Here is a 21,483-nt window from a genome sequence, read left to right as displayed (position 1 = left end):
AAAATGGAAATTAGTATGTGATAATCCATAATTATCTCAAGGAAATGATTTACCTCTAGAAGTTTAAACCTGGATTTTAGCAATCCTAGTGGCGATAATCTCTTAACTGCTTATCAGCCTCATAAACTAATTCACATGATATACTTACGTGGCACTAATAAGTGCTTACTTGGAACACTCACCAGATTACACGTGGCTCACTGTAACAGACTGAAGCTTATAAAAGGCAACACTCCTCTCCTCCCTATCTTCAAAATGGATCTCAATTTTGTCATTCTGTTTTACTTTCAATGAAAACTTACTTTTGGTTATACTTATGTATGATTCATTTATTCATTTAATTCAAAAACGTCACAATCCCTTTTTTTTATTACACATGAAATGAGCTCAACGTACAAGGACAACCATCCGTACCACCACCACCCTCACCATCACCATCACCATCCAAAGAGAGAACCCAATGAAAACAACTCCGGAATCTTATACACTCCCTCACCTTCACCGTCACCGCCAACTTTAAAAGTCAACAAAGACTCTCACGTTATTAAAAAACCACCGTCTCCGTCTTCTTTCTCCTCCGCGGCTAAGCCTCGTCACCCGGTGATCATTTACACACACACTCCAAGAATCATACACACTAATCCTAAAGATTTCATGGCTCTTGTTCAAAAACTCACCGGAATGACCCACTCCGACGAAGATCTCGGCGGTGGTAACGCAATGACCGATCCCGGGGTGGTAAAATCAATCAACCGAACCGTCTCTGAACCAACCGTCGACAGAAAAAACAACCGCAATCGCTGCGGCGGCGGTAATAATTACCTTAGAAACTACTCCGGTGCCGGAAACGGAAAGGGGATATTTTTTAATAACACGATGATAAGTGAAGATAGTGAATCGTCGTCGGTGATAACAACTGAGGAGAACATCGGAGAACATGGACAGGTTAATTCTTCTCTTCCGTATTCAGCGGTGGCTATTCCTCCACAGCCACCGCCTCATCCTCCTCCACCTCCGCCGCCACCGTCTATGTACGACGCTGCGGGGATAAACTACGGTGCTTATTTACCGACATTTCCGATTTTCCCGCCGGCGAATCCAGCTGATAATTTCTTATGCGGTAATCAACCGTTTGCGAATTTTGATGATCCGCTTTTCTTCGCGCCTAATATGAGAAGCTCTTTCTCTTCTTCTTCATCTTCTGGCTTCGATGGCTTGACGGAGTTTCGCGATTTTTAAGTTATCCGGCGTAAATTATTTCCGGTTTTGGAAAAATAATTTGTTTTTTCTTCATTGGAGGAGGTCTTCAAAGGGACTAATAATTTTTGAAATTAGTTAATAGTTATTTTTCCTTTAGTTAATTACTTTATATACTCGAAACAATTTTTCTGTGATCATCTTTTTTATTTCAAAAATTCATTATTTTTGTAAAATTTTATTGAATTCAAGAGTTGGCTCCCGAAATTAAGCTTAATACATACACAAACTGCATACATACATACATACATAAATGTATAGATTATAAGTATATATGTACGTCTGTGGCAACTATAGACGCTCTCCAATTAGTTCTTCTTCTTCTTATTGTTCTTGTCATGTAGAAGGACCACTGGAGCCGCTGGTATACTAAACCACCACTCTCTCAACCGCCTTATTAACCGTTCCGTGCTAGCTCTCCTTGGTGGCGAGTATCTTGTGAAAAGCTCAACAAATACAACCGAAAGCAAGTAGCGTCCCGGAACAAAGGCCATCATCGTCGCTGCGACCACAATCGCAATCGCAAACTTCTGGCTCGCCTGAAATAGCGGTTTCAAAACTGTGGTTAGACACAGCTTTAGGAGAAGCAGTTTGTGTTAAATATAAGAGGGAAGGCTGACCTGAGGGAAAAGCGAGAATAATAAAGCTCGGAACTTGAGAAGAACGATGTTTGCGTCTTGAATGTTCTGTTCGAGCTCCGAGATCCCGTTCTGGACTGCCAAAAGCTGTTCCATTGTGTTCATTGGAGGAGGAGCAGTTACTTTCAGCTCGATCATGAGCTTTTCTCTGCTGAAACATCTTGTGAGAACCATGAAGATGGCAGAGAAGAGAGACGCAAGAGCAAAGACATAAACAAGCCATCCCCTCCAAATTATGAAAGTGGTCAAGAGACAGAAAACACTAGACTTTGTAGGATCATCCCAATACACCACAGATAGAATTAAGTTCCAGGTTTCCATTATTGGAAGCATCAGTTCCTGCCAAAGAAAAGAGAAGCAATTCAATGTTTCAGACAACGCAGTTACAAATCTTCCTGTCAAACTTTCCTTTTCTTTACCTTCATCACGGCTAAGTTGGTGTCAATGCCACCCATTTTCACCCCATTAATCGTCTCTTGCGCTAGAACTACTTTCTCGTATTTCTTGCGCGACTCCTTCACTGCTCTCTCTAATGGATTCACATCTCCAACCACTACTTCACCTACCACAAGACTACTCGTCTCCCTCCTGCTCCTAGGACTTGACCCTCCAAACACAGAACCCAGCTGCGAAACCATATCAGAAGCTGAGGAATGTAATGTCCCTGGTAAATAAATTACACATTAACTTCCTCGGAAATTTCATCTTTTATATTCATATAATAACGCACACGCTTTAAATTTTCACACTCTTGGTCAAGATAAAGAAAATACCATTAGGTATAAGTTATTTTGAATAAGGAGTGTTACCTGTATCTTTGGATTTATTTGATCGATGGAGCTCTCTTGAGGTAGACATCTCTGCAAGCGTCTCAAGAATCAGATCTCCACCGGGAAGCTGATCGCAGAGATTGAACGGGAGAAGATTTTCGTACCGCATTGCGTTTGTCAAATTGAGTTCTTGAAGAGCTTGGACACGCATAACGCCAAGGACAGCCTTTGAAAGTGCTTCGTCTCTTGCCAAACCGGTGATCTTGTACTTGTTTATGTATCTATGAACATATAATACCTCTTGTATAATAGTGAGCCAGTAATCACGGCGTGTGTGGCCTTTAAGCTCTGGGAATTCCATTACCACTGGTTCTGATCTACAACAGATAGCCATTAAAAGCTGTTAACTGACCATGCACAAAACAAAAAGAGCATGTACAAGAGATTACAAATTTACAATCGATTAAATGCAAAAAGACACGGCCTTACAGAGATATAGACTGGTAAGAAACGGCCTTGTCGAAAAGCCGAGTGCCCCAAGGACCAGTTAACTCAGGTTTAATTATTTGCTTTAGATCTTCAGATAGGTGATATCGCTTTGGTGTGTCATAAGACACGACCTTTAAGGCCTCAAAATATAGGGAATGGTCTGTCAGGATTAAGCGACCTGAATAGTATTGTGGCAACAGTGAGTACACATTCCAAAACCGTGACTATTGAGAAAATACAAACAATACCTGGCCACGTTGATATTCCGACATGTTCAAGAACTGGTTGGGTAGTAACTGTCCCGTCTATTTCCAGAATCTTTTCTCTTTTTGATCGAACACCAGAAAGCAAAGATGATTCGGACTGAGTCCTCATCTTCTTTATTGCTCTATAAATAAAATAGACATTTTAAAATGTCTGCAAAGTGATTCAAGACAAAGTAGTTCAGCAAGGAATAAGGATAGAAAGTTTTACCTCTCCAGGCCATGTAAATACTTGTCATAAACAGAGAACTGAAGCCGACCACCCGTTGATGAAGTAAGCATTTGAAACAGATTATCACATATAATCACATCAGCTATTATTGGAACTGCTGGTGCGATCCGTGAGAAGGCTTCTAAACTCACTGTTGCATCTTCTTCTACCTATTTCAAAGCAAAAAAAGATGATCAAGAAAAGGTTCTTATAAGGTTTGCAGGCGAAATGAGAAAAAGGAGCCTTACACTGAGTAAAGCCTGGCTAGCAACAGCTGGGACTTCCCAGACAACCATCATGTCAAATGTTAAGCGCCGAAACTTTTTATCGGCTAGATGACCTGTTACTCCAACAGACAGTGAAAGTGCTCTGAAACAACAGTACTCTAGAAAGTTCCTTGGAAATAGAGAAGGCTGCTTGAGAGATTCAAATGCCTCTTGTTTGAAACTATCTCGTAGCTCGTTTGCAGAAACACCGAGTATTCTGCATCAATAGCATAGCCAAATAAATATAAAGACAGAACAATAAACTCATTTAGTCTAAGTATGTCTAAACACACCCTCATTGTAGTTTTCTTTAATTAAAAATCAAACTTTCTGTAAACCCCTTTCTAGTTAGAGCTACTTGCTTTGGAAACCTCTTACTATAGCGCATCACAATACACACTTTTTCATACAAGACAACCCCTTATATGCCCTGTAAAACTCATACTGCAAAATGCTTACTTACTTTGAACACCTGCGGACAACCACATTGGCAATAGGAGAAAGCTCAGGTATCCAATTAGTCCCAGCTGATGGAGATCTTCCCATTTCCTCGATTTCTTCATCGAAAGAACTTTGTTTCCCGAGCAACCATTTAAAAGAAGTATCTCTAACCAAACCTTCAAGCATATTCCGGGTTTTGCTCGACATACCCCCTTACCTTGTTACCGACCTGGTTTGCCTGAAACAATCAGCAGAATCATTCAAGAAACTAGATTGACCCACATTATATGAGATTAAAAGAACTGACTTCAATGCAAAACTGAATTTGCAATTCAGCTAAAGGTAGTTGGCGGGTAGGTTTGACACAGATCACAAAACGATTCCTAATTTTTTAAAATGCATACATTTATACATGGACTAGGGGTTTGCCTATGCGATCTCTACTGCTTCATTGATCAACCACAAAAGTCTAATCCGAAAACTTTGAACAAAACACAGAGACTACTAATCAATCACCTCCACCTCAAATCTAGAGCATCGTAGAAGCTGACAAAGTCGAAAACATTCCAAAACAATAACTCCAAATCACCTCAAATGTTTACTTCCACGAAGAGCATTTGATCAGATGATCTCAACGAATCCACCTCAGTTCAGACTTTTTAAAAACGTCGATTTTTGCCCTCAATCCAAATGCTTCATTCTCGAATTAGCGATCAAGTTAGGGCTTCTAACCCTTGATTCCTCGCGAAGTTTTCTACTGGGTCCTTTCGATTATCAGATTCTGCCTTGATTTTGGGTTTGTCGAAAAAGATGACACGCAAGAGAAGCGAAGCACGACGACGGAGGAGGAGAGAGCGACGGATATCGGTAAAAATCTCTGATTCGTTCTCGGCTTCGCTGGTTTCGTTAAGACACGGTAAAACGTGTTTTTAACACGTCAGCAGACTTTGACGGTTCAGATTAGATCAAATGACCATCTCATTTAATCTTATCTCTACACGTGTCTTGTAGGAATAATAATGAATCCAGATAAGTACCTGTGCTTATCAGGTGTGATTTTCTTCCAACAACATTACGATAAAACACATCAAGTTGATTTTTTTTTTTGGTATCAATCATGATGATTCCATGTTTCAAATTAGTCCGTATTCATTAATTAGTGTTGTTTTCTCTATCGACCAAGTTTTAGCGAACTGAACTCTGGGAATCTTGTGTATAGTTTATGCCTTCGGACTGATCTTTGTAGTTTTGAGCGCTTAAAACCTATTAGCAGATCCGGCGTTCTACGCAATTAAATGAAGCCATACTTAAGGCATTATAGTAGAAGAGGATGTTTTCTGAAAAATAATTATAGGCATTTTCTTTATATTTATATTTGTCAAGCTTCTCATTTACTATGTTTTTAACCTCTTTAAATTAATAAAATGTTTTGTTAATGAATTTAGTTTAGTAAAATTTAAGATTTAAGACAAATACAACCTTAAACTCTAAGACTTTGATTACAAAATAAAAAACTTTGTTTTGATTAATCAAATAAATGAGTTGACTTTCCTATCCATTAAGACAACTATACTTGAAAAACTAGATTTGATGAATAGTTTTGCAGAAAAAATCTAAATAAATATTTAAAGAATATAATTTTGTTTTTTCTTTTTGCTCATTTTTTTCTTACAAAATGCTTATAATTTTTTTTTAAATGTTCTATAAAGTTTTAGTACGTATATCTTTTATATTATTATTATTTGTGATTATACCAAAAAAATAGAGGGCATAAATAGAGGGCATAAAAATTTCATATAGTCATACACTCGAGAGTTGCTTTTCATCTTCTCCCTCACATTCCATCAACACTGGAGAATTCACCTATTAAAGGATGGTGGTGCACAGTTAACCACATGCAGATTTACAATTTTTTTCAGATAAAATTGCTAGTAAATCCCATCCAGGCAAGAACTTTATTTACTAATTGATCTAAGAATGTCAAAAAAAAAAAGCTCATCCAACAGACACATTTAGACCTTTGTATGCTCCAAGAGAAGAGATGGAGAAAACGTACAGAGATAATGGTGGTAAAAGCAGAGATAGATACCAGCTTTTCGAGTAATGGTGATCTCGAGCGAGACACCAACTTCTTCAAACCATATAACCCAAGTTGATATCTGTTTAACCTCATCAATGGCCACAGCATTGACATCAATGCCCAATCATTTAAGCATAGCTTCTGTAACATTGTGTCTAGCTTTGGCTTGCTCTTGAGAATGATTCTCTGCGACATTGTGTATAAAGCACAAGGTGAAGGACGTGGGACGTTTCACTAGTCCTCATCAACGTTATGTTCTCTTTATCATGTTGTGTGCGTCTAAAACCCAAGTCACCTAGCTACAACTATTTTGGATTATTATTTTTTCTAGGGTACTTTTGTTTTATATCTACACAACATGACACAAGATGCCTATAGATCATTAAGCTATAAAAAGATGTCAAGAAGGCTCATGTACTAAACCAATCCACATAGAGACTAGAGAATATTATTATATAAAAGAAATGAAAACAGAATCACATTTCAAAGACTGTTTGTACTCGAAAAATCGAAATTCTAAACTTGCAGTGATCTGAATTCCAAAGGAACCGAGGTCAAACTTGGAAGATAGACACATTGAGAAAACCCAAGAGAGACATAATTTATTTGAATCTTCTTGCACAAGTCTCCCCTCGCAATAAAGATGCAACCCACTCCAGTTTGATTGTCGTCACAGCACAGGATAAGGGTCATGTCATGGATGAAGTAACTAATATCAGAAAGCTGATGGAATAGCGAGGGAAAGTCAGGTATTGACAGTGTCATCAAGTTTAACCACACCACGTTATTACTAGAGTTAATCTTGTCCTTTGTTACCCAAATCTCTGTATTACTTGATATACGAGATTGCTTTAACAATGCAAACCGATCGCCCTTAAATACAGTGAGGACAAGTTTATCTTGTAAGCCAGAAACATGCTTCGCACAAGGAAGGAGACAAAAGTGCATGGATATTTCCGTGGAGAAATCAAAGCTTCCAAGAAAATGCTCACGAGTATCTTCATTGTAAGCAGTCCAATACAAATTTCCATTCAAGGACACATATTCACCTCGACCTGCCAGCGTTGGCCATTCAGGGGAATCAATGAACTTAAACGCTTGAGACGCACATTCAAAGATCGCAAATCTGTGGCCGATTTTCAGTTTAGTGTCATAGAAACGATTAAAATACCCAAAGATCTTGTAACCCTTTTCGGGTTTACCAGCATCGTATCCTATACCGCAAAAACGGAAATCTTTGTCCTCCTTATACTCAATCCACCCAACTTGTCTTAACCATGGATTCCAAATGGTAACCCCTTGGTTCCAAAAGTCACGAAACAATAATCCATTGCAAGCCGTGATCCTGGTAAATGCCCACTTCTCAGCCTCAAAATGAAATTGAGGCTAGCTCACGCACCTCTATCTTCGGATCAACGACGTCCAGACCGATGGTTCCTATCGAATAAATCTTGAATCCGGCCAGGATGATGAATTGGGGACGTGCAAAACCCAAGCTTTTCTTGATGAACCATTTGTCGTTATAAAGATCGTTCCAGTGTTTACATACGGATCTTAGCCGAACAAGAGATCCAGGTGGAAGCCGACACAATATCTCTTCCTCCAACTCCCACGGAAGCTTCCCCGACGCCATTACCTTTCTCCGACTTCAGTGGCTTTAGAGGAGAATCTATATATATACCACTGCGTGTGCAACTCAAATAAATAAGAAAAGTGATCTTTTTATCTGTTAACACCCTTTTTTTGGGACAATATTAAAAAAATATATCAAAAGTAAATATCATATAATTCTTAATAATTATTTAGGAAAGAGATTTATCTTCCAATAATAAAATTACTAAATATTTATTTCTCAAGGATAAGAACATAGATTTGAGGATTAAATAAATAAACAATTATTCTTTAAATTGTTATTAAAAAAAAGAAATATATCTTTCAATAATAACTGCATATTTTTGTAAGAAATAAGAAAAAAATATTTATTTCTTAAGAGTTAAGAACAAGAAGACAATATTTGGAGAAATATCTTGTTTATATATTCTGTTTTTAATTGTTAACTTTGTAACCTGTTTACGACAAAAATAGAGAAGATCTATTGGTTTTCTCAGTATTAGTCAGCAGAATCTAACAAGAAACTAGATTGATTCCCATTATACGAGATTACAAGAATTGATTTCAATGCAAAACTTAATTTATAATTCAGCTAAAGGTAGTTGGTCGGTAGGTTTGACACAGAACATATAACCTAACTTTTATATGACTATGGTTTTGCCTATGCGATCTCTACAACTCATTGATCAACTTGAAAGCTAGTTCTAAAATTTTGCACAAAATACCAACACAGAGACTAATCAATCATATCAAATCTAGAGCAGCTGACAAAATCAAAAACATTCCAAAACAATAACTCCAAATCAGACAGATGTTTATATCACTAAATGCATCTAAATGTGTGATGTTCTTCCGACTAAATCCCGATAAAACACATCATGTTGATTGTTTGTTTCAAATTAATCCAATTAGTGTTGTGTTTTCTATGTGCCATTGATTGTTTTTCCTATCGAACCAGTTTAGCGACCTGCACTCTCGTATAGTCATGCCCTCGGATTGATATATCTTTGTAGTTTTGAGTGCTTAACATGTATTAGAATCTTTTTCTCATATGATATGACAATTATCACATTATTTTTCATTAGGATATATGTGATCTTAATCGCGAGAAGAAGTATTCTATGAAAGGCTACCACGCAACCGCACTTTGACATCATGTCCACGAAGCCAAACTTGATATTGTTGTGTTGCCTGCAGAGATTAGCAAGCTTATTAGGCATAGGCTTGACTGGTCCAATGTCATGTATAAGAGTAAATTAAAGTGAATAATAAATGATGTTCTACATTTTCATTACAAAAAAACATTTTTTTTTCTTATGTTTCGTGATAATTTGTATTTTCTATTTTGATTTTAAATTCATTTCTCAATAACCAATCACATATCTGAAAAATACATTGTCTTAATTTCGAAAAATAAATAATTTTTAAATTTGTATGCAAAAATCGCCTTCAAATTACTCCGGAAGCATAAGTATTGAATATCGGTTTAATTTAAACAAATTTCTCTACATATACAAGTTAAATGTCTGAAAATAAACTTTGTTTAAACTTTAAGAAAAATAAATAAATGGCTTCTTAATTAATCTATACGAAAAATCGCCTTTAAATTCCCTTGGAAACATAAGTATATATTGTGCATCGGTTTAATTTTAAAAAATTACCAAAAGAGGAAAGCTGAAAACCAAAACCCTAAAATTAGATTAAGAGCCACGTTATCCTAATAGATCAAATGATAACATAACATTGAGAGCCACCTGCTGCCGTTTTCTTCGGCGACCAACGATGCCGATGCCGAATCTTCCAAAGGAGTTGGTAGAGGAGATTCTCAGCTTTGTTCCGGCCACATATCTGAAACGTTTGAGCGCTACTTGCAAACCATGGAACCGTTTGATCCACAACGACAAGAGATTCGCGAGAAAGCACTACGATAACGCCGCAAAGGAGTTTCTGGTTTTCATGATGAGGAAGAACTTCAGGATTATTCGGAGAGGCGTCAATCTCCATGGAGCTGATCCATCTGCAGAGGTGAAAGGTGAACTTACCCTACCAGATCCGTATTTTAAGAACTCAGCTGATGAATTCCATATAGATAGAGTCTTTCACTGTGACGGCCTATTGTTATGCACCTCCAAACTCGAACGTAGAATGGTTGTTTGGAACCCGTTAACTGGTGAAACCAAGTGGATCCAAACCCACGAAGAAGGCGACAATTTTTTTCTCGGATACTCCCAAGAAGACAAGAACATATCCTGCAAAAAGAGCTACAAAATCATGGGGTTTTATCGTAGTGGTAGCAAAGTTTGGGAATACGATTTTAACTCTGATTCATGGAGGGTTCTTAATGGTATCCTTCCAAATTGGTACTTTGATAAATCTTATAAGTGCGTGTCTTTGAAGGGAAATACTTACATGCTTGCTGGAGCTGTAACAGATATGGGCTTTGACCTATCCTTGCAGAGTTACGATTTTTCAACAGAGAAATTTGCACCTGTGTCTCTTCCTGTTCCCTCTCAGGCCCGTAGTTTGAATGGTGCTAATCGTCTTTCCGTTGTTAGAGGAGAGAAACTCGCCTTGTTATATCGGCGAGATAAGAGATCCAAGGCTGAGATATGGGTGACAAATAAGATTGATGACACCACCGAAGGAGCAGTTTCTTGGACCAAGGTCTTAGAATTGGATTTGAGCAGGGAGCTTCATGCCTTGTTTACTTCAAATTTCTTGGTAGACGAGGAGAAGAAAGTCTTCATTTGTTGTGTGAGTTGGAAGGAAGACGAAGACGAGAACAAGTCCAATAAAGTATACATTGTTGGGGAAGACAATATAGTCAAAGAAATTGATTCTGGAGAAGATGCAACCAGTGGATGTGAGCCAACTATTCTTAGTTTGTATGTTCCCAGTTTGGTCTACATGTAATCTCTCTCTTTTGTGTGAGTCTGTGTGTTTTTAAAATTTATCTTGCTTTGAATAATCCTTTGAACTGATATTTCATTAAGATGTTGTATTGTCAGATGTTTCAATTGCTCAGTATTGTTCCTTGCTCTAAACAAAGATTTTTAAAGTTTATGATCAAATCTCTTCTTGTAGAGCAGATCTTCTAAAGAAGAGAACAGAATTATGTTTCAAATTTTCAAGCTTTTCTAAGTCCTTAACAAAAGTGATTCATTAAACATGAACAAAGCTTTTCTACTGGTATTTTCTCTGAGTTATCTTTACACCCAAGTTACAAGTTGTACAACTAGAAATCATCACTCGTTCACTTTTAAAGTTCTTCGGTTCTACCACTAAAGCCAATCATGCTATGTTGCAAATATACTAATTGGTGTTTTTCTCTCTATCTTACAAATACACAACTTAAAGTTAAGGAACTAAATCTATTGATAAGAGATCCATTAATTAATGGAAGATTCTTGATGATATTTTATTTTAGGACAAGGGGGATTCTAAGGCCAAAACTTATCGGTTTTGTTGTGTTGCTGGCAGATAAAGTGAGTGACTCAAAAAAACTTATCCAAATCCTTTGGTATTGATTATCGGTTTATCCGGTTAAGTTATAATTTTAAGGGAACTAAATGCACATAACCAGTTATCTTGAAATGAAAGATGGAAAGCCCTAGATTATATTGAGAGCCACTTGCCGTTTTCTTCAGTGATCAAAAATGACGTTGCCGGAGCTTCCAAAGGATTTAGTAGAAGAGATACTCTGTTTTGTTCCGGCCACATCTCTGAAGCGATTACGATCCACTTGCAAAGGATGGAATCGTTTATTCAAAGATGACAAGAGATTCGCAAGAAAGCACATTGAAAAAGCCGCAAAGCAGTTTCAACCTCTCACGTTGACCAAGAACTACAGGATTTGTCCTATAAACGTCAATCTCCATGGAACCACTCCATCTCTAGAGGTTAAAAATGAGGTCAGCTTACTCGATCCTCACTCTAAGAATTCAGCAGCTCAGTTCAATATAGATCGAGTCTTTCACTGTGATGGCTTGTTGTTATGCACCTCCCGAAAAGATTCAAGATAAGTCGTTTGGAACCCTTTAACTGGTGTAACCAAGTGGATCGAACTCGGCGATCGTTACAACGAAGGTATGACTTTTATTCTTGGATATGATAACAAGTCCTGTGATAAGAGCTACAAAGCCATGAGCTTTTTAATTATTTAGACAAGGATTCTGAAATCTACGAGTTTAGCTCTGACTCATGGAGGGTTATTGATGATATTATCAAGCCACCCCACTACATGGAGTACTTTAGAAAATGTTTGTCTTTGAAGGGAAACACTTACTGGTTGGGTATAGATAGAAGACGAAGGCCACCGGACCTTCGCATAACCTTGATCAAATTTGATTTTGGAACAGAGAAATTTGGTTATGTTCCTCTGCCTCCCCCCTGTCAAGTGCATGGTTTTGAGGCTTCTAGGCTTTCCGCTGTGGGAGACGAGAAGCTTTCACTGTTACTAGTGGGAGATTCTACATCAAATACTGAGTTATGGGTGACAAGTAAGATTGGTGAGGCCAATGTGGTGTCGTGGAGCAAGGTGTTATCATTGTATCCAAAGCCTAACGTTGGTTTTTGGCATGGCCTAAGTTTCTTGCTAGACGAGGAGAAGAAAGTCTTGTTGTGTTGTAAGAGTAAGGGATGGATGAAGGAAGAAGACGAAGACAATGTTTACATTGTTGGGGAGGATACTAAATTCATACTACTGAATTTTGGAGTTCAGACAATTGGAGGATATTCGCCAATTATTGTTAATTATGTTCCAAGTTTGGGTCAGATCGAGCTAGCTGGAAGCAAAAGGAAAAGAGATTACTAAAACAAGCTCTACATTTAATCTCTTCCTTTTCTGTTTTCATCCTTTGAATTGGTATTTTTATGAAGATGTGGTATTATGAGATATTTATGTTTCAACTGCCCTAGTGTGTTATAATCCTTGCTTTAAACACAGTTTTATTTTTGTTGATCAAACCATGTCTCGTAATGTTTTTAAGAAGAGAATATTTATGTTCCGAAACTAAAAGCTTTTCTAATTCAATGACAAAAGTGATTCTTAAAACATATACTAACAAAGCTTTCTCATTGTCTCTGCACTGAGTTTTCTTTTCTATACCAAACTCACTCCCTTACAAAGTTACAAAGTTGTACAGCTAGATAACATCCAACCCACTACTAACCTTCCAGTTCTCTTCACTAATCACTAAGCCACCCAAATTACTTGAAACCACAACTTTGGACCAAAGTTGAAACACAAAAGGTGTTTTGAGTGTGGTTTAATGTAAAACCAAGAGCCATGAATTGTGTCACTGCCTCATGAATACCCTGACAAAGTAAAAGAGGTGACAAAATAAGCTATATCTTTCTTTGTGTGTTTCTTTTTGTTTGTCTTGGTCGTCAAGTTATTTCAATATTCGTTTCAGCTCTGATATCATATTCACAAGCGGTACCATTAGATGTGCTTTAACATTGGTTTTTCTTAAAGTGTTATTAATCAAATCATGTTTCCTTACATATTTACTCTCGTACAGAGAGGGTAAGCTAATAACAGATGTCTAAAGAAGAAGGGAATTATATTTCAAAATTTAAGCTTTCCTAATTCAAATTATGTTTCTTGAGTGTCCAAATTTAAGCTTTAATTTCCTAAGCCGTTGTTGGAGAAGAGAAGCTTTCTGTGTTATTAAAGCGGTGTAGAAAGGGTTCCAAGACTGAGATTTGGGTGTCAAATAAGATTCATGACACCACCAAAGCTGTTTCTTGGACCAAGGTCTTAGCATCAAATTACTGATCGTGGAAGTTTCTTGCTCGACGAGGAGAAGAAAGCCGTCCAAATTTGTCAGAGATGGTTCGACAATGGAGAAGACGGAAGCTTCAATAATACTGACATGTTATATGTTGTTGGGAAGAGTAAACAAGACTTGATAATCGTTTATGAGGTACCTGTGATAGCGGTTGGTATTGGCCAGCTATTCTGAATTATGTTCCAAGTAATCAAACTAGCTGGAGGCAAAAGGAAAAGATGTCACTGAAAAGGAGCTCTACATGTAAATTTGTTTTTTGTTGGCATGTTTCTGAGCTTTAATGCTGACATTTTATCACCTTGATATGTATTTTGACATGTTTCTGAGCTTCAATGCTTTTCCTACTGTCATATACATCAAAGCAATCCCAATCCGTATTAAGTATTGACTCTGGAGAAATCAAAGGACGTCTACGTTTACCCTCTACTAGAAAGTTGTATTTAGGAGTTGATTAGGCTTAGTGGATGTATGATTGTCTCGCGTCTACTGTTATTCATAGACTAAGTTGCTTAATGTTTATTTACAGTTGTCAACAGTTGCTTGTGAAACCATGTTTTTTATTTGCAACATAATGGCTGCTGAAAAAGTGTAAAGCTTATCTTTGTTTGAAATCAATCCATGGCTGCTGAGGATTTTCTAGAAGAGTGTATTAATCTTGTTGGATTGATCGCTTAAGAGCTGAGTGCTTAAAACTTTCTCAGAACCTTATTCCGCATTTGATACGATCACATTATTTGTTGGTAGGATGTGATCTTAATTGTGCGACAAGGAAGATTCGAATTAAGGTAGCAAGGAGAGGATCTTAATTGCGTGCACAAAGAAGATTCAAAATAATATGAAAGTTTCCAGAATAAGCAAATAAAGTTAGAGCTTTATCCATAACAATGACAAAATCGTCGTATCCATAACAATGATTCTTATTTTTATAAATCAAGTTCTGCCATTAACGACGGTACCTATTGGTTTGGTTCTGTACGAGAAATTTTGTTATTGGTTTATTCAGGTACAACAATATAAATCCGTCCAAATTACATCTCGGTTCGGTTAACGAGAACCAAAACGGTCCATATATTAAAAAAATTGCGCCGACATATTAACCGATCATGATTACTCGCCGCCGATCTCCGTCGAAGAACCCTATGGAGATGATTACCGATGAATGGGGACGCAAACTCTGCATCACCTCCTCTCCCGAAGAATCCATTGGTCCTTTCTTCTCGAACCCATCAGACTCGCAGCTGCTCTTCTCTTCTCCCTCACTCTCTCCTCCAATTCTCTCTATTACCCCTCACTTAACTCCCGCGCGTTTTCTCTCCGTCTCCGGCGTCCCTCCGTCGGATTCTTCCGCAATCAATTCCTCTTTTAAAATTTCCAATCCGCACGATGATACCGTTAGGGTTCTCTCCTACAATCGCCTCCAGTTTCTACCTTTCCCCAGTAAAAATTCAGTCTTGGTGTTTTTCCCCACAGGGACTAACCTTGATCAAATTGGGTTCTTGCTGCTTTCTTATGGAGATTCCGGTGGTTTACAAGTCACGGGTTCGGACGAAGGTGACGTTTTTGTGGCAACAGAGAGATTGTTTTCTCGAATTTTGAAGATTTTGGTGCAACCTGTTAGTGACTTTGGAGCGTATAAGTGTTCTTCTTCTTCGGGCGAGTTGGGATACGTTTTGGTTTATTCGTTGTATTCGATTCATTGGTACTGTGTCAAGTATGATGAGTCTCAAGGTAAGCCGGTTTTGAGAAACCTCGGATGTAAGCAGTTTAAGAGGTTTGTGATTGTGAGCGCTTCTTGGAGCCCTCATGTTACTGGAGAGTGTCTACTCTTGTTAGATAACGGTGAGGTCTTTGTGTTTGATTTGAGTCAGAGACATTGTAGAGTTAGAGGTTGCAAACTGAAAGTTTCTTGGGAGAGTCAAGGGAAATCAGTGAATAAGAGTTGGTTAGGATGTGAATTTGGTTGGAGAGTTGGGGTTTATATCGTTGCTCGGTCTGATGCACTATTTGTTATTGTCAAAAGCACTGAGGATTGCAGTGTGAGATGTTTATTGGAAGTTGAGAGTCTGAATACGGCCGGAGCAGAAGTGTTTGTTGGGTTTGCAAAGGCGGGTAGTGACGGTTTTCGGTTTGTTCTTGCTTCCCAGAGCTATGTATTTCTCTGTGATGCGAGATCAGGTGTGCCTTTGTTGAAATGGCAGCATGATGTTGAGAAGCCTTGCTTTATGGATGTCTATAGCTTGTCTGAACTTGGAGTTAGGACTTTTGAATCGAATACTTCTTGCCTCATAATAGGGTCGTTTTGGAATGCACAATCTCAAATGTTCTGTTTTGGACCTTCTCCTTCTGTTGGGAAGGATCCTTCTTCCTTGTATGTATGGGAGCTTCCACACAATCTACTCTTACCTGTCGGAAAGTGTCTATGCGGAGATTGTCTATTTAGAGAAGTGATGATTAAGGAGTCTCTTCCCGAGTGGATTGATTGGCAGAAAAAGAGTGTTCTTGTTCTCGGTTTTGGCGTTTTGAACAAGTACCTTCCACTTGGGTCGTCAGATCAATCTTCGGGGTTTACTTTGATCAGGTTAACATCCTCAGGGAAGCTTGAAGCAGTCAAGTTCCGTGCTTCTCGTTTAAAACATTTAGAAGTAGTAGCTCACAAAGGTTCGGCTTGCAAATCCGATGAGGTGAATTTACTGTACCTCCCTGATGACGAGGAATACAAATTCCCGAGACGTTTTAACTATCTCGAACTCGAGTATCTCTCTGCTCACAGAAAAGGGATGCTCGCTGGGTTTTTAGATTCAAAGATGAGGACAGAATCATCAGATTTCAAGAAGAGTGAATCTTTTAGCTTAATCTGCCATGAAGAGTTATGTAAGAAGTTGAAGATTTGCGGATTTGGTAAAGGCAGATCTGCCTCTAGCATAACCGCAGTCTTTGAGAATATCAATTCACCCACAAGTGTTTTCGACATTGCATTGAGAGAAACCTGGTCAAGCTTACCTAAAGAGATTTTGATGCTTGCATTCTCTAACTACTCTGAGTTTGCAGATGTTCTGGTAGACAAGAAGAAACAGTCTCTCGAGTTCTTAGTTGTTCCAGAATTCCCACAGTTACCGCCTTTCTTGTTAAGGAATCCTTCAAGCCGGAGTAGCAAATGGTCAAAGAAGGAGCAACCCGGTGTTGAGGTCGTTGGTCCTGTTGTTCCACTTCCAGTTCTCATCACACTCCATGAGTTCCATAACGGATGTCTCAATTCAGAACAAGAGTTCTCGCCTGAAGCAGAGTTCTATAACCGATGCAATCAAATCTCCAAAGCCACCCGCCAGATCGCAAACTCAGGTCGACACGAGACAACCATTTCACTTGACGAAGACCGAGCCGATGAAATGTGGCTCAACAGTGATTCACAGGAGGAGAAAAAGACGTTCATTGCTTATCGTCCGATAACAAAAACAGCTGAATCAGACAGACTACAGCAAGAAGTCACAACGTTTGTCTCCAGAATACGTGGTTGTAAAGAAGGTGATGATAATGCTGTAGGAAGAAGAGGGCTTGAACTGTTCGATGAGTTGTCTCCGGTCGAGATGTTCTTCGAAAATCGGGAAGTGAATTTCGATAAATTCGATATGAAAGCTATGCTTACGGACAAGACGTTTCACTCTCAATGGCAAGATCGATCATCTTCATATCAAGAGTTTCTTTCTCAGTACCATCTTAAAAAATGAGAGAGATATCTCCCACGGCTTCACCACCAATTTTGTAATTTCCACTTTTTTTTGGTAATACTCATATTTGAGGATTATGGTTTCTTGGTATTATTGTCATGTAACCAAACTTGGGATGTAAATATATATATATTTATGAATTTTCGTTTTGAAAATTCAAATTACGTAATTACCATTTGAAAGACTAACAAAATTTCGCATTAGTTGCATAATCTCATGCGTTACAAAATGAAACAAAGAGTTGGTTAAAAGAGTCTGGTATTAAACTGGTCCTACTTTGGGAAGGAAAACAAAAACTGTTATTACTTCTTTTTTTTCTCTTTCGTAAGTCGTAAGATGGATCCTAACCCAAACGGAGATGGACCACCGATCACCGGAGCAATCCAAAAACTTCCTCCTCTTCCGCCACCATTCTTTCCGGCGTGTTTTTGTGGCCTGAACTGATACGAGCTGCAGCAGAAAGAGGAAGGAGGACGCATATGAGATGATGGATTCACCCCTGGACGTGGGACTCCATGTCTCTGCGAGCTATGCTTGTTAATGTCCCTAAGCATTTCCCTCTTCGAAATCGCCACTGATCCTGTGGAATTGCTTCTCGTTAAACGAGGAAACGAACAGATCAGACTCTTCTTTATATCGCAGTTCAGGCTTGAGCTTCTCTTGAAGCTCCAAAACGACTTTGATGATTTCTCTGCCTCTGAATCCGAATTTGCACCGCTCCCTCGTCCATTTAGGCTTCCTCGAGTTTCTTTCACGCTGTATTTTCTTGAGTGTTCAGGCAATGGTAAAGGCAGAGGAGGAAGATAAGAGGATAAGGTTGGAGCAGAGACAATAGGAGGGAGCTCATATTTGTAGAGACGTTTTGGCATGGTGGATGTAGCTGTGACTTGGAAAGGAAGAACTGGGAGGATCATGCCGTCCGCAAATATCTCGTCAGCTGGTGAGGAATCTCCAGGATCAAAGTTGCTTGAGATGTGGAACTCGAAATCTGAGTTTGATGAATCCAAAAGAGTGGTGTCTCTTCGGACCGGGCCTGATGGTTGTTGTTCCATAGGAGTTCCTTTATCGGACTGGCCGAGATCACCAGCAAACGAAAACCGCTGGTGGTTTGACTCCGTGCAGATCATGATGGTCCGTTTTGCTGGAGTTTTCAAAACAAATTAGTGAAACCAATGAGAAACAGAGAAATGATGAGTAAATGAAAACTAACCTTAGTTTGATAGAAAGATGAAACTCTGCTCAGAGACTTTTTTTTTGCAGGACTGTCCCAAAGAAAGGAAAGGTTTAGGTGAACATGATGTTTGGAAACATTTGAGAACAAACGCATAAGTCTATGGATTAGAGGTTGAAAACTTCAATTAAAATAATGGATGTGGTGTGCCACTACTGCAAGAAACAATGGCTGAGAGAAAAAGAGCATAATGTCTAATTAGATCTCAAGGGTTTGAATAAATTACATTACCTCTACTTTAGGTGTCCAACGGACTGTTTATTCTTTTGTTCTTCCTTCTCTATTTTCGACAGAGTTTATATTGCTCGTGGATCGTGTACCCTCTTACTCGCCACACAGGCTGGTGACTGCTAACATTAGCCACATTGACGTGTTTTAATGAGATATCTTATCAGCCTGATCATGGCTTCCACCTGCGACATGGTTTGGATACTCTATAGAAGTGATGGTTAGCTGCAGAAAAGATCTAAACCCTGAAGCATGAAAGTGCAAGAAACCTTTCTGAAGATTTTTAGATCAATTAGCAGTATATGATCATCCTTGCATTATCTTGCAAAACTTAAAACTACAATGTTCTTTCTTTTCCATACAACAATCAATAATGGAACACCAAATCAATATTTAAGAACCTGATTGCAGCAAGTAACAAGTCTCCCAGCTCAGGTGTTCAATAATTGGAACACTGTTTGTAAGTTTGTAACTTGACTTACCAAAGAGAAAGGAAGCTGTCTATAAAACCTTGGGCATAGTGAGATGTTGTAAAAGGAAAGCTTGGTCTGACCCTGCAAAGTTGTCAAAATTGTCTAAAAAAAAGCACAAACACTATTTCTCAGTAAGTTCTTGACACAAACATGCACAAGAACCAAAAAGCTTATACAAAACACAGGATCAGAATTTTCTCATAATCTTAGCAAGATACTAATTTAAGTAACTCCTGAGCTGCTAATAGTAGGCAACAAGACAAACTAAATAAGGAACAACAATGTAAGAAAGTTGCAGAGAGCTGAATTATTGATAACAAAAAAAAAAGAGCCTGGAGATTCCATTACCATGGAGAGATTACAATTAGCTTTTGGTAACGGAAAAAAAACACACACCAAGATGTCTCTCTTTTACAACAAAAGAAGAATATAAAAGAAACCAAGTAAAATTGGCTTCTTCATTCACTAAAACTGAGCACATTGCTACATATATATTTTTCTTCCTTTTTTACAACGAAAATGACAAAGTAGAAGAAAAACAAAGTTGATACATTTTTCTTGGATAGAAAAAGAGAAGCTGACCCCAAATTTCATGTTTCCACAGCCTCAGGAACATCGTAAGAGTCTGCTGTTACTTCTTCTGCTAACCACAATCCTGGAAATAGAGTCTGCAATAAAGGAAAATTCAGAGTCAAAACAGAGATCAATTGTGTGTGAGCGAGAGAGATAGAGAGAAGAAGAAGAAGTTACATTCATTTGCTTCTGAACCAATCTGGGTCTCTTCTTCGGTCGTCTCGGAGGTCTTTTACCAATTAAGGCAGAGAAATCTTGTTCGATTTCTTCTCTCAACAAAGAAACAGAGAATTTCACTTTCTCATTCTTATTCTGCTGCGAATCTCCTCCATCTTCGCTACCACCTCTCTTAACGCCAATTTCATGTCTCCGTAGAGAAGAAGAAGACTCGATGATCCTGGTGGAATCATCACCAGGTGGTTCGTTACAAGCAGCTCTTCTCGTTCTCAAATTCCACGGCCGAGCAGCTGCAACAACATCGCCGTTGTTGTTGTCACCTCCATTGCCCAAAACGGAGAGCTTAGGTCTGTTGGCATCGTAGACGAGATCGAGCCTGAGCTCACCTGAAAGTCCTCCGTTGTGAGATCTATGATCGGGAGAAGGAGAAGAAGAAGAAGAAGGAAAAGAAGGAGATCGGTTGTGGTGAGGAAGCTTGACGCAGCGGAGGAATCTTTGCTGACCCCATCGGAGATAAGGTAAGGTGAAGTTATGGAGGCGTTTGGATCTTTCCGGTGGAGGAGGAAGCTCCATTGATTGATTTGATTGGTTTCTCTCCGCCGTGGGAAGATGGAAGATTCCTTTCTTTTTTTTTTTTGGTGAGCTTTCTTCTCTCTTTCCTTTGGAGCAACTTCAAAGTTTTTTTCTTTTTTGGATTTTTGGTTTTGGTTTGTGTATTTATTCTCACGAAATTTTATTTTATGTCTGTTCGAATTATTCGGAGAGAGAGAGTTAGGGACGCGATTGTAACGTTGTACTCGTTTTTTTTTTCCGACCCGTCGTCTAAAATCAGCTTCACAACTTTGTTACTATAAAATACGTCTTTTTCAAAATTTAGAGGAATGAGTGTTTTAGAAAACTAATTTTTATTATTTTCTGTTGAACTTTGATCGTTTAGACAATATTTTCTTATTTACTTTTCTATAAACTATCAATTAATTTAAAGTTCAATAGTTTTGAAGGAATTATGATGAATTATCAAGTATTTTTTTGGCTCTCTTGCTGCTTCTTCTTTCCATTACATAACAATGATGGGTTACGTTACGTATAAAAGAAACAGTGTTAGAAAACTTGCTTGTGAGGATTTCACCGCCCGCTCAGATACGGTTTGTCAGCTTTTCGATTTTAGTTTGATTTCTGATAGTACGGTTAAATAAACAAACTAAAACATGTCGTTTTCTTTTAACCAACCCTGATTATTTTCCCTCGCGAAAATTTA

The 21,483-nt window shown here is 38.4% G+C and overlaps 9 protein-coding genes and 1 long non-coding RNA gene across 13 annotated transcripts; 5 read left to right on the top strand and 5 right to left on the bottom strand.

Moving 5' to 3' along the window:
- Positions 1–253: 253 nt before the first annotated feature.
- On the top strand, positions 254–1,446 carry AT3G18360 (VQ motif-containing protein). The gene has a single exon (NM_112721.2). It carries the CDS (start codon positions 382–384, stop codon positions 1,237–1,239), a length of 858 nt encoding a protein of 285 aa, NP_188465.1. The 5' UTR covers positions 254–381; the 3' UTR covers positions 1,240–1,446.
- AT3G18350 (heat-inducible transcription repressor (DUF639)) lies at positions 1,393–5,389 on the bottom strand. 3 transcript variants are annotated; one of them, NM_001338335.1, is made up of 10 exons: positions 4,852–5,389; positions 4,358–4,573; positions 3,877–4,111; positions 3,629–3,798; positions 3,403–3,542; positions 3,155–3,332; positions 2,705–3,042; positions 2,315–2,559; positions 1,878–2,234; positions 1,393–1,796 (listed from the first exon to the last, which is right to left on the bottom strand). In NM_001338335.1, the coding sequence occupies exons 2-10, from the start codon at positions 4,540–4,542 to the stop codon at positions 1,566–1,568; spliced, it is 2,079 nt and encodes a 692-aa protein (NP_001325778.1). In that variant the 5' UTR covers positions 4,543–4,573; positions 4,852–5,389; the 3' UTR covers positions 1,393–1,565. The 3 variants fall into 3 exon arrangements, with proteins under 3 accessions (NP_001325778.1, NP_001325777.1, NP_566606.1); NM_001338336.1 differs by having other exon boundaries at positions 4,858–5,331; NM_112720.2 differs by having other exon boundaries at positions 4,925–5,216.
- A 707-nt stretch (positions 5,390–6,096) lies between these two features.
- Positions 6,097–6,414, bottom strand: AT3G03665. Its single transcript, NR_141019.1, has one exon. It is a non-coding gene; the product is annotated as an other RNA (long non-coding RNA).
- A 517-nt stretch (positions 6,415–6,931) lies between these two features.
- On the bottom strand, positions 6,932–8,048 carry AT3G18340 (F-box and associated interaction domains-containing protein; the record flags this gene model as incomplete). The annotated part of the gene is made up of 2 exons (NM_112719.1): positions 6,932–7,783; positions 7,815–8,048. 2 exons carry the CDS (start codon positions 8,046–8,048, stop codon positions 6,932–6,934), a joined length of 1,086 nt encoding a protein of 361 aa, NP_188463.1.
- A 1,697-nt stretch (positions 8,049–9,745) lies between these two features.
- AT3G18330 (F-box family protein) lies at positions 9,746–11,008 on the top strand. Its single transcript, NM_112718.2, has one exon. The coding sequence runs from the start codon at positions 9,809–9,811 to the stop codon at positions 10,937–10,939; it is 1,131 nt and encodes a 376-aa protein (NP_188462.1). The 5' UTR covers positions 9,746–9,808; the 3' UTR covers positions 10,940–11,008.
- A 656-nt stretch (positions 11,009–11,664) lies between these two features.
- AT3G18320 (F-box and associated interaction domains-containing protein) lies at positions 11,665–13,027 on the top strand. The gene has a single exon (NM_001338334.1). It carries the CDS (start codon positions 12,267–12,269, stop codon positions 12,837–12,839), a length of 573 nt encoding a protein of 190 aa, NP_001319580.1. The 5' UTR covers positions 11,665–12,266; the 3' UTR covers positions 12,840–13,027.
- A 1,813-nt stretch (positions 13,028–14,840) lies between these two features.
- Positions 14,841–17,710, top strand: AT3G18310 (TATA box-binding protein associated factor RNA polymerase I subunit C). Its single transcript, NM_112716.3, has one exon. It carries the CDS (start codon positions 14,922–14,924, stop codon positions 17,541–17,543), a length of 2,622 nt encoding a protein of 873 aa, NP_188460.1. The 5' UTR covers positions 14,841–14,921; the 3' UTR covers positions 17,544–17,710.
- On the bottom strand, positions 17,694–20,143 carry AT3G18300 (uncharacterized protein). Of its 2 annotated transcripts, NM_112715.2 has the most exons (3): positions 19,006–20,143; positions 18,754–18,805; positions 17,694–18,684 (listed from the first exon to the last, which is right to left on the bottom strand). In NM_112715.2, exon 3 carries the CDS (start codon positions 18,668–18,670, stop codon positions 17,846–17,848), a length of 825 nt encoding a protein of 274 aa, NP_188459.1. In that variant the 5' UTR covers positions 18,671–18,684; positions 18,754–18,805; positions 19,006–20,143; the 3' UTR covers positions 17,694–17,845. The 2 variants fall into 2 exon arrangements, with proteins under 2 accessions (NP_188459.1, NP_001327301.1); NM_001338333.1 differs by lacking the exon at positions 19,006–20,143 and having other exon boundaries at positions 18,754–18,842.
- AT3G18295 (DUF1639 family protein, putative (DUF1639)) lies at positions 19,760–20,862 on the bottom strand. The gene is made up of 2 exons (NM_112714.3): positions 20,226–20,862; positions 19,760–20,143 (listed from the first exon to the last, which is right to left on the bottom strand). The coding sequence occupies exons 1-2, from the start codon at positions 20,796–20,798 to the stop codon at positions 20,066–20,068; spliced, it is 651 nt and encodes a 216-aa protein (NP_188458.1). The 5' UTR covers positions 20,799–20,862; the 3' UTR covers positions 19,760–20,065.
- A 379-nt stretch (positions 20,863–21,241) lies between these two features.
- Positions 21,242–21,482, top strand: AT3G18291 (uncharacterized protein). The gene has a single exon (NM_001125182.2). It carries the CDS (start codon positions 21,293–21,295, stop codon positions 21,419–21,421), a length of 129 nt encoding a protein of 42 aa, NP_001118654.1. The 5' UTR covers positions 21,242–21,292; the 3' UTR covers positions 21,422–21,482.
- The last annotated feature ends 1 nt before the right edge of the window (position 21,483 follows it).

Source organism: Arabidopsis thaliana, chromosome 3 (assembly GCF_000001735.4).
Source record: "Arabidopsis thaliana chromosome 3, partial sequence".
In the NCBI taxonomy this organism is placed as follows: Eukaryota; Viridiplantae; Streptophyta; class Magnoliopsida; order Brassicales; family Brassicaceae; genus Arabidopsis; species Arabidopsis thaliana.
This window is presented reverse-complemented; position numbering and strand designations above follow the sequence as displayed.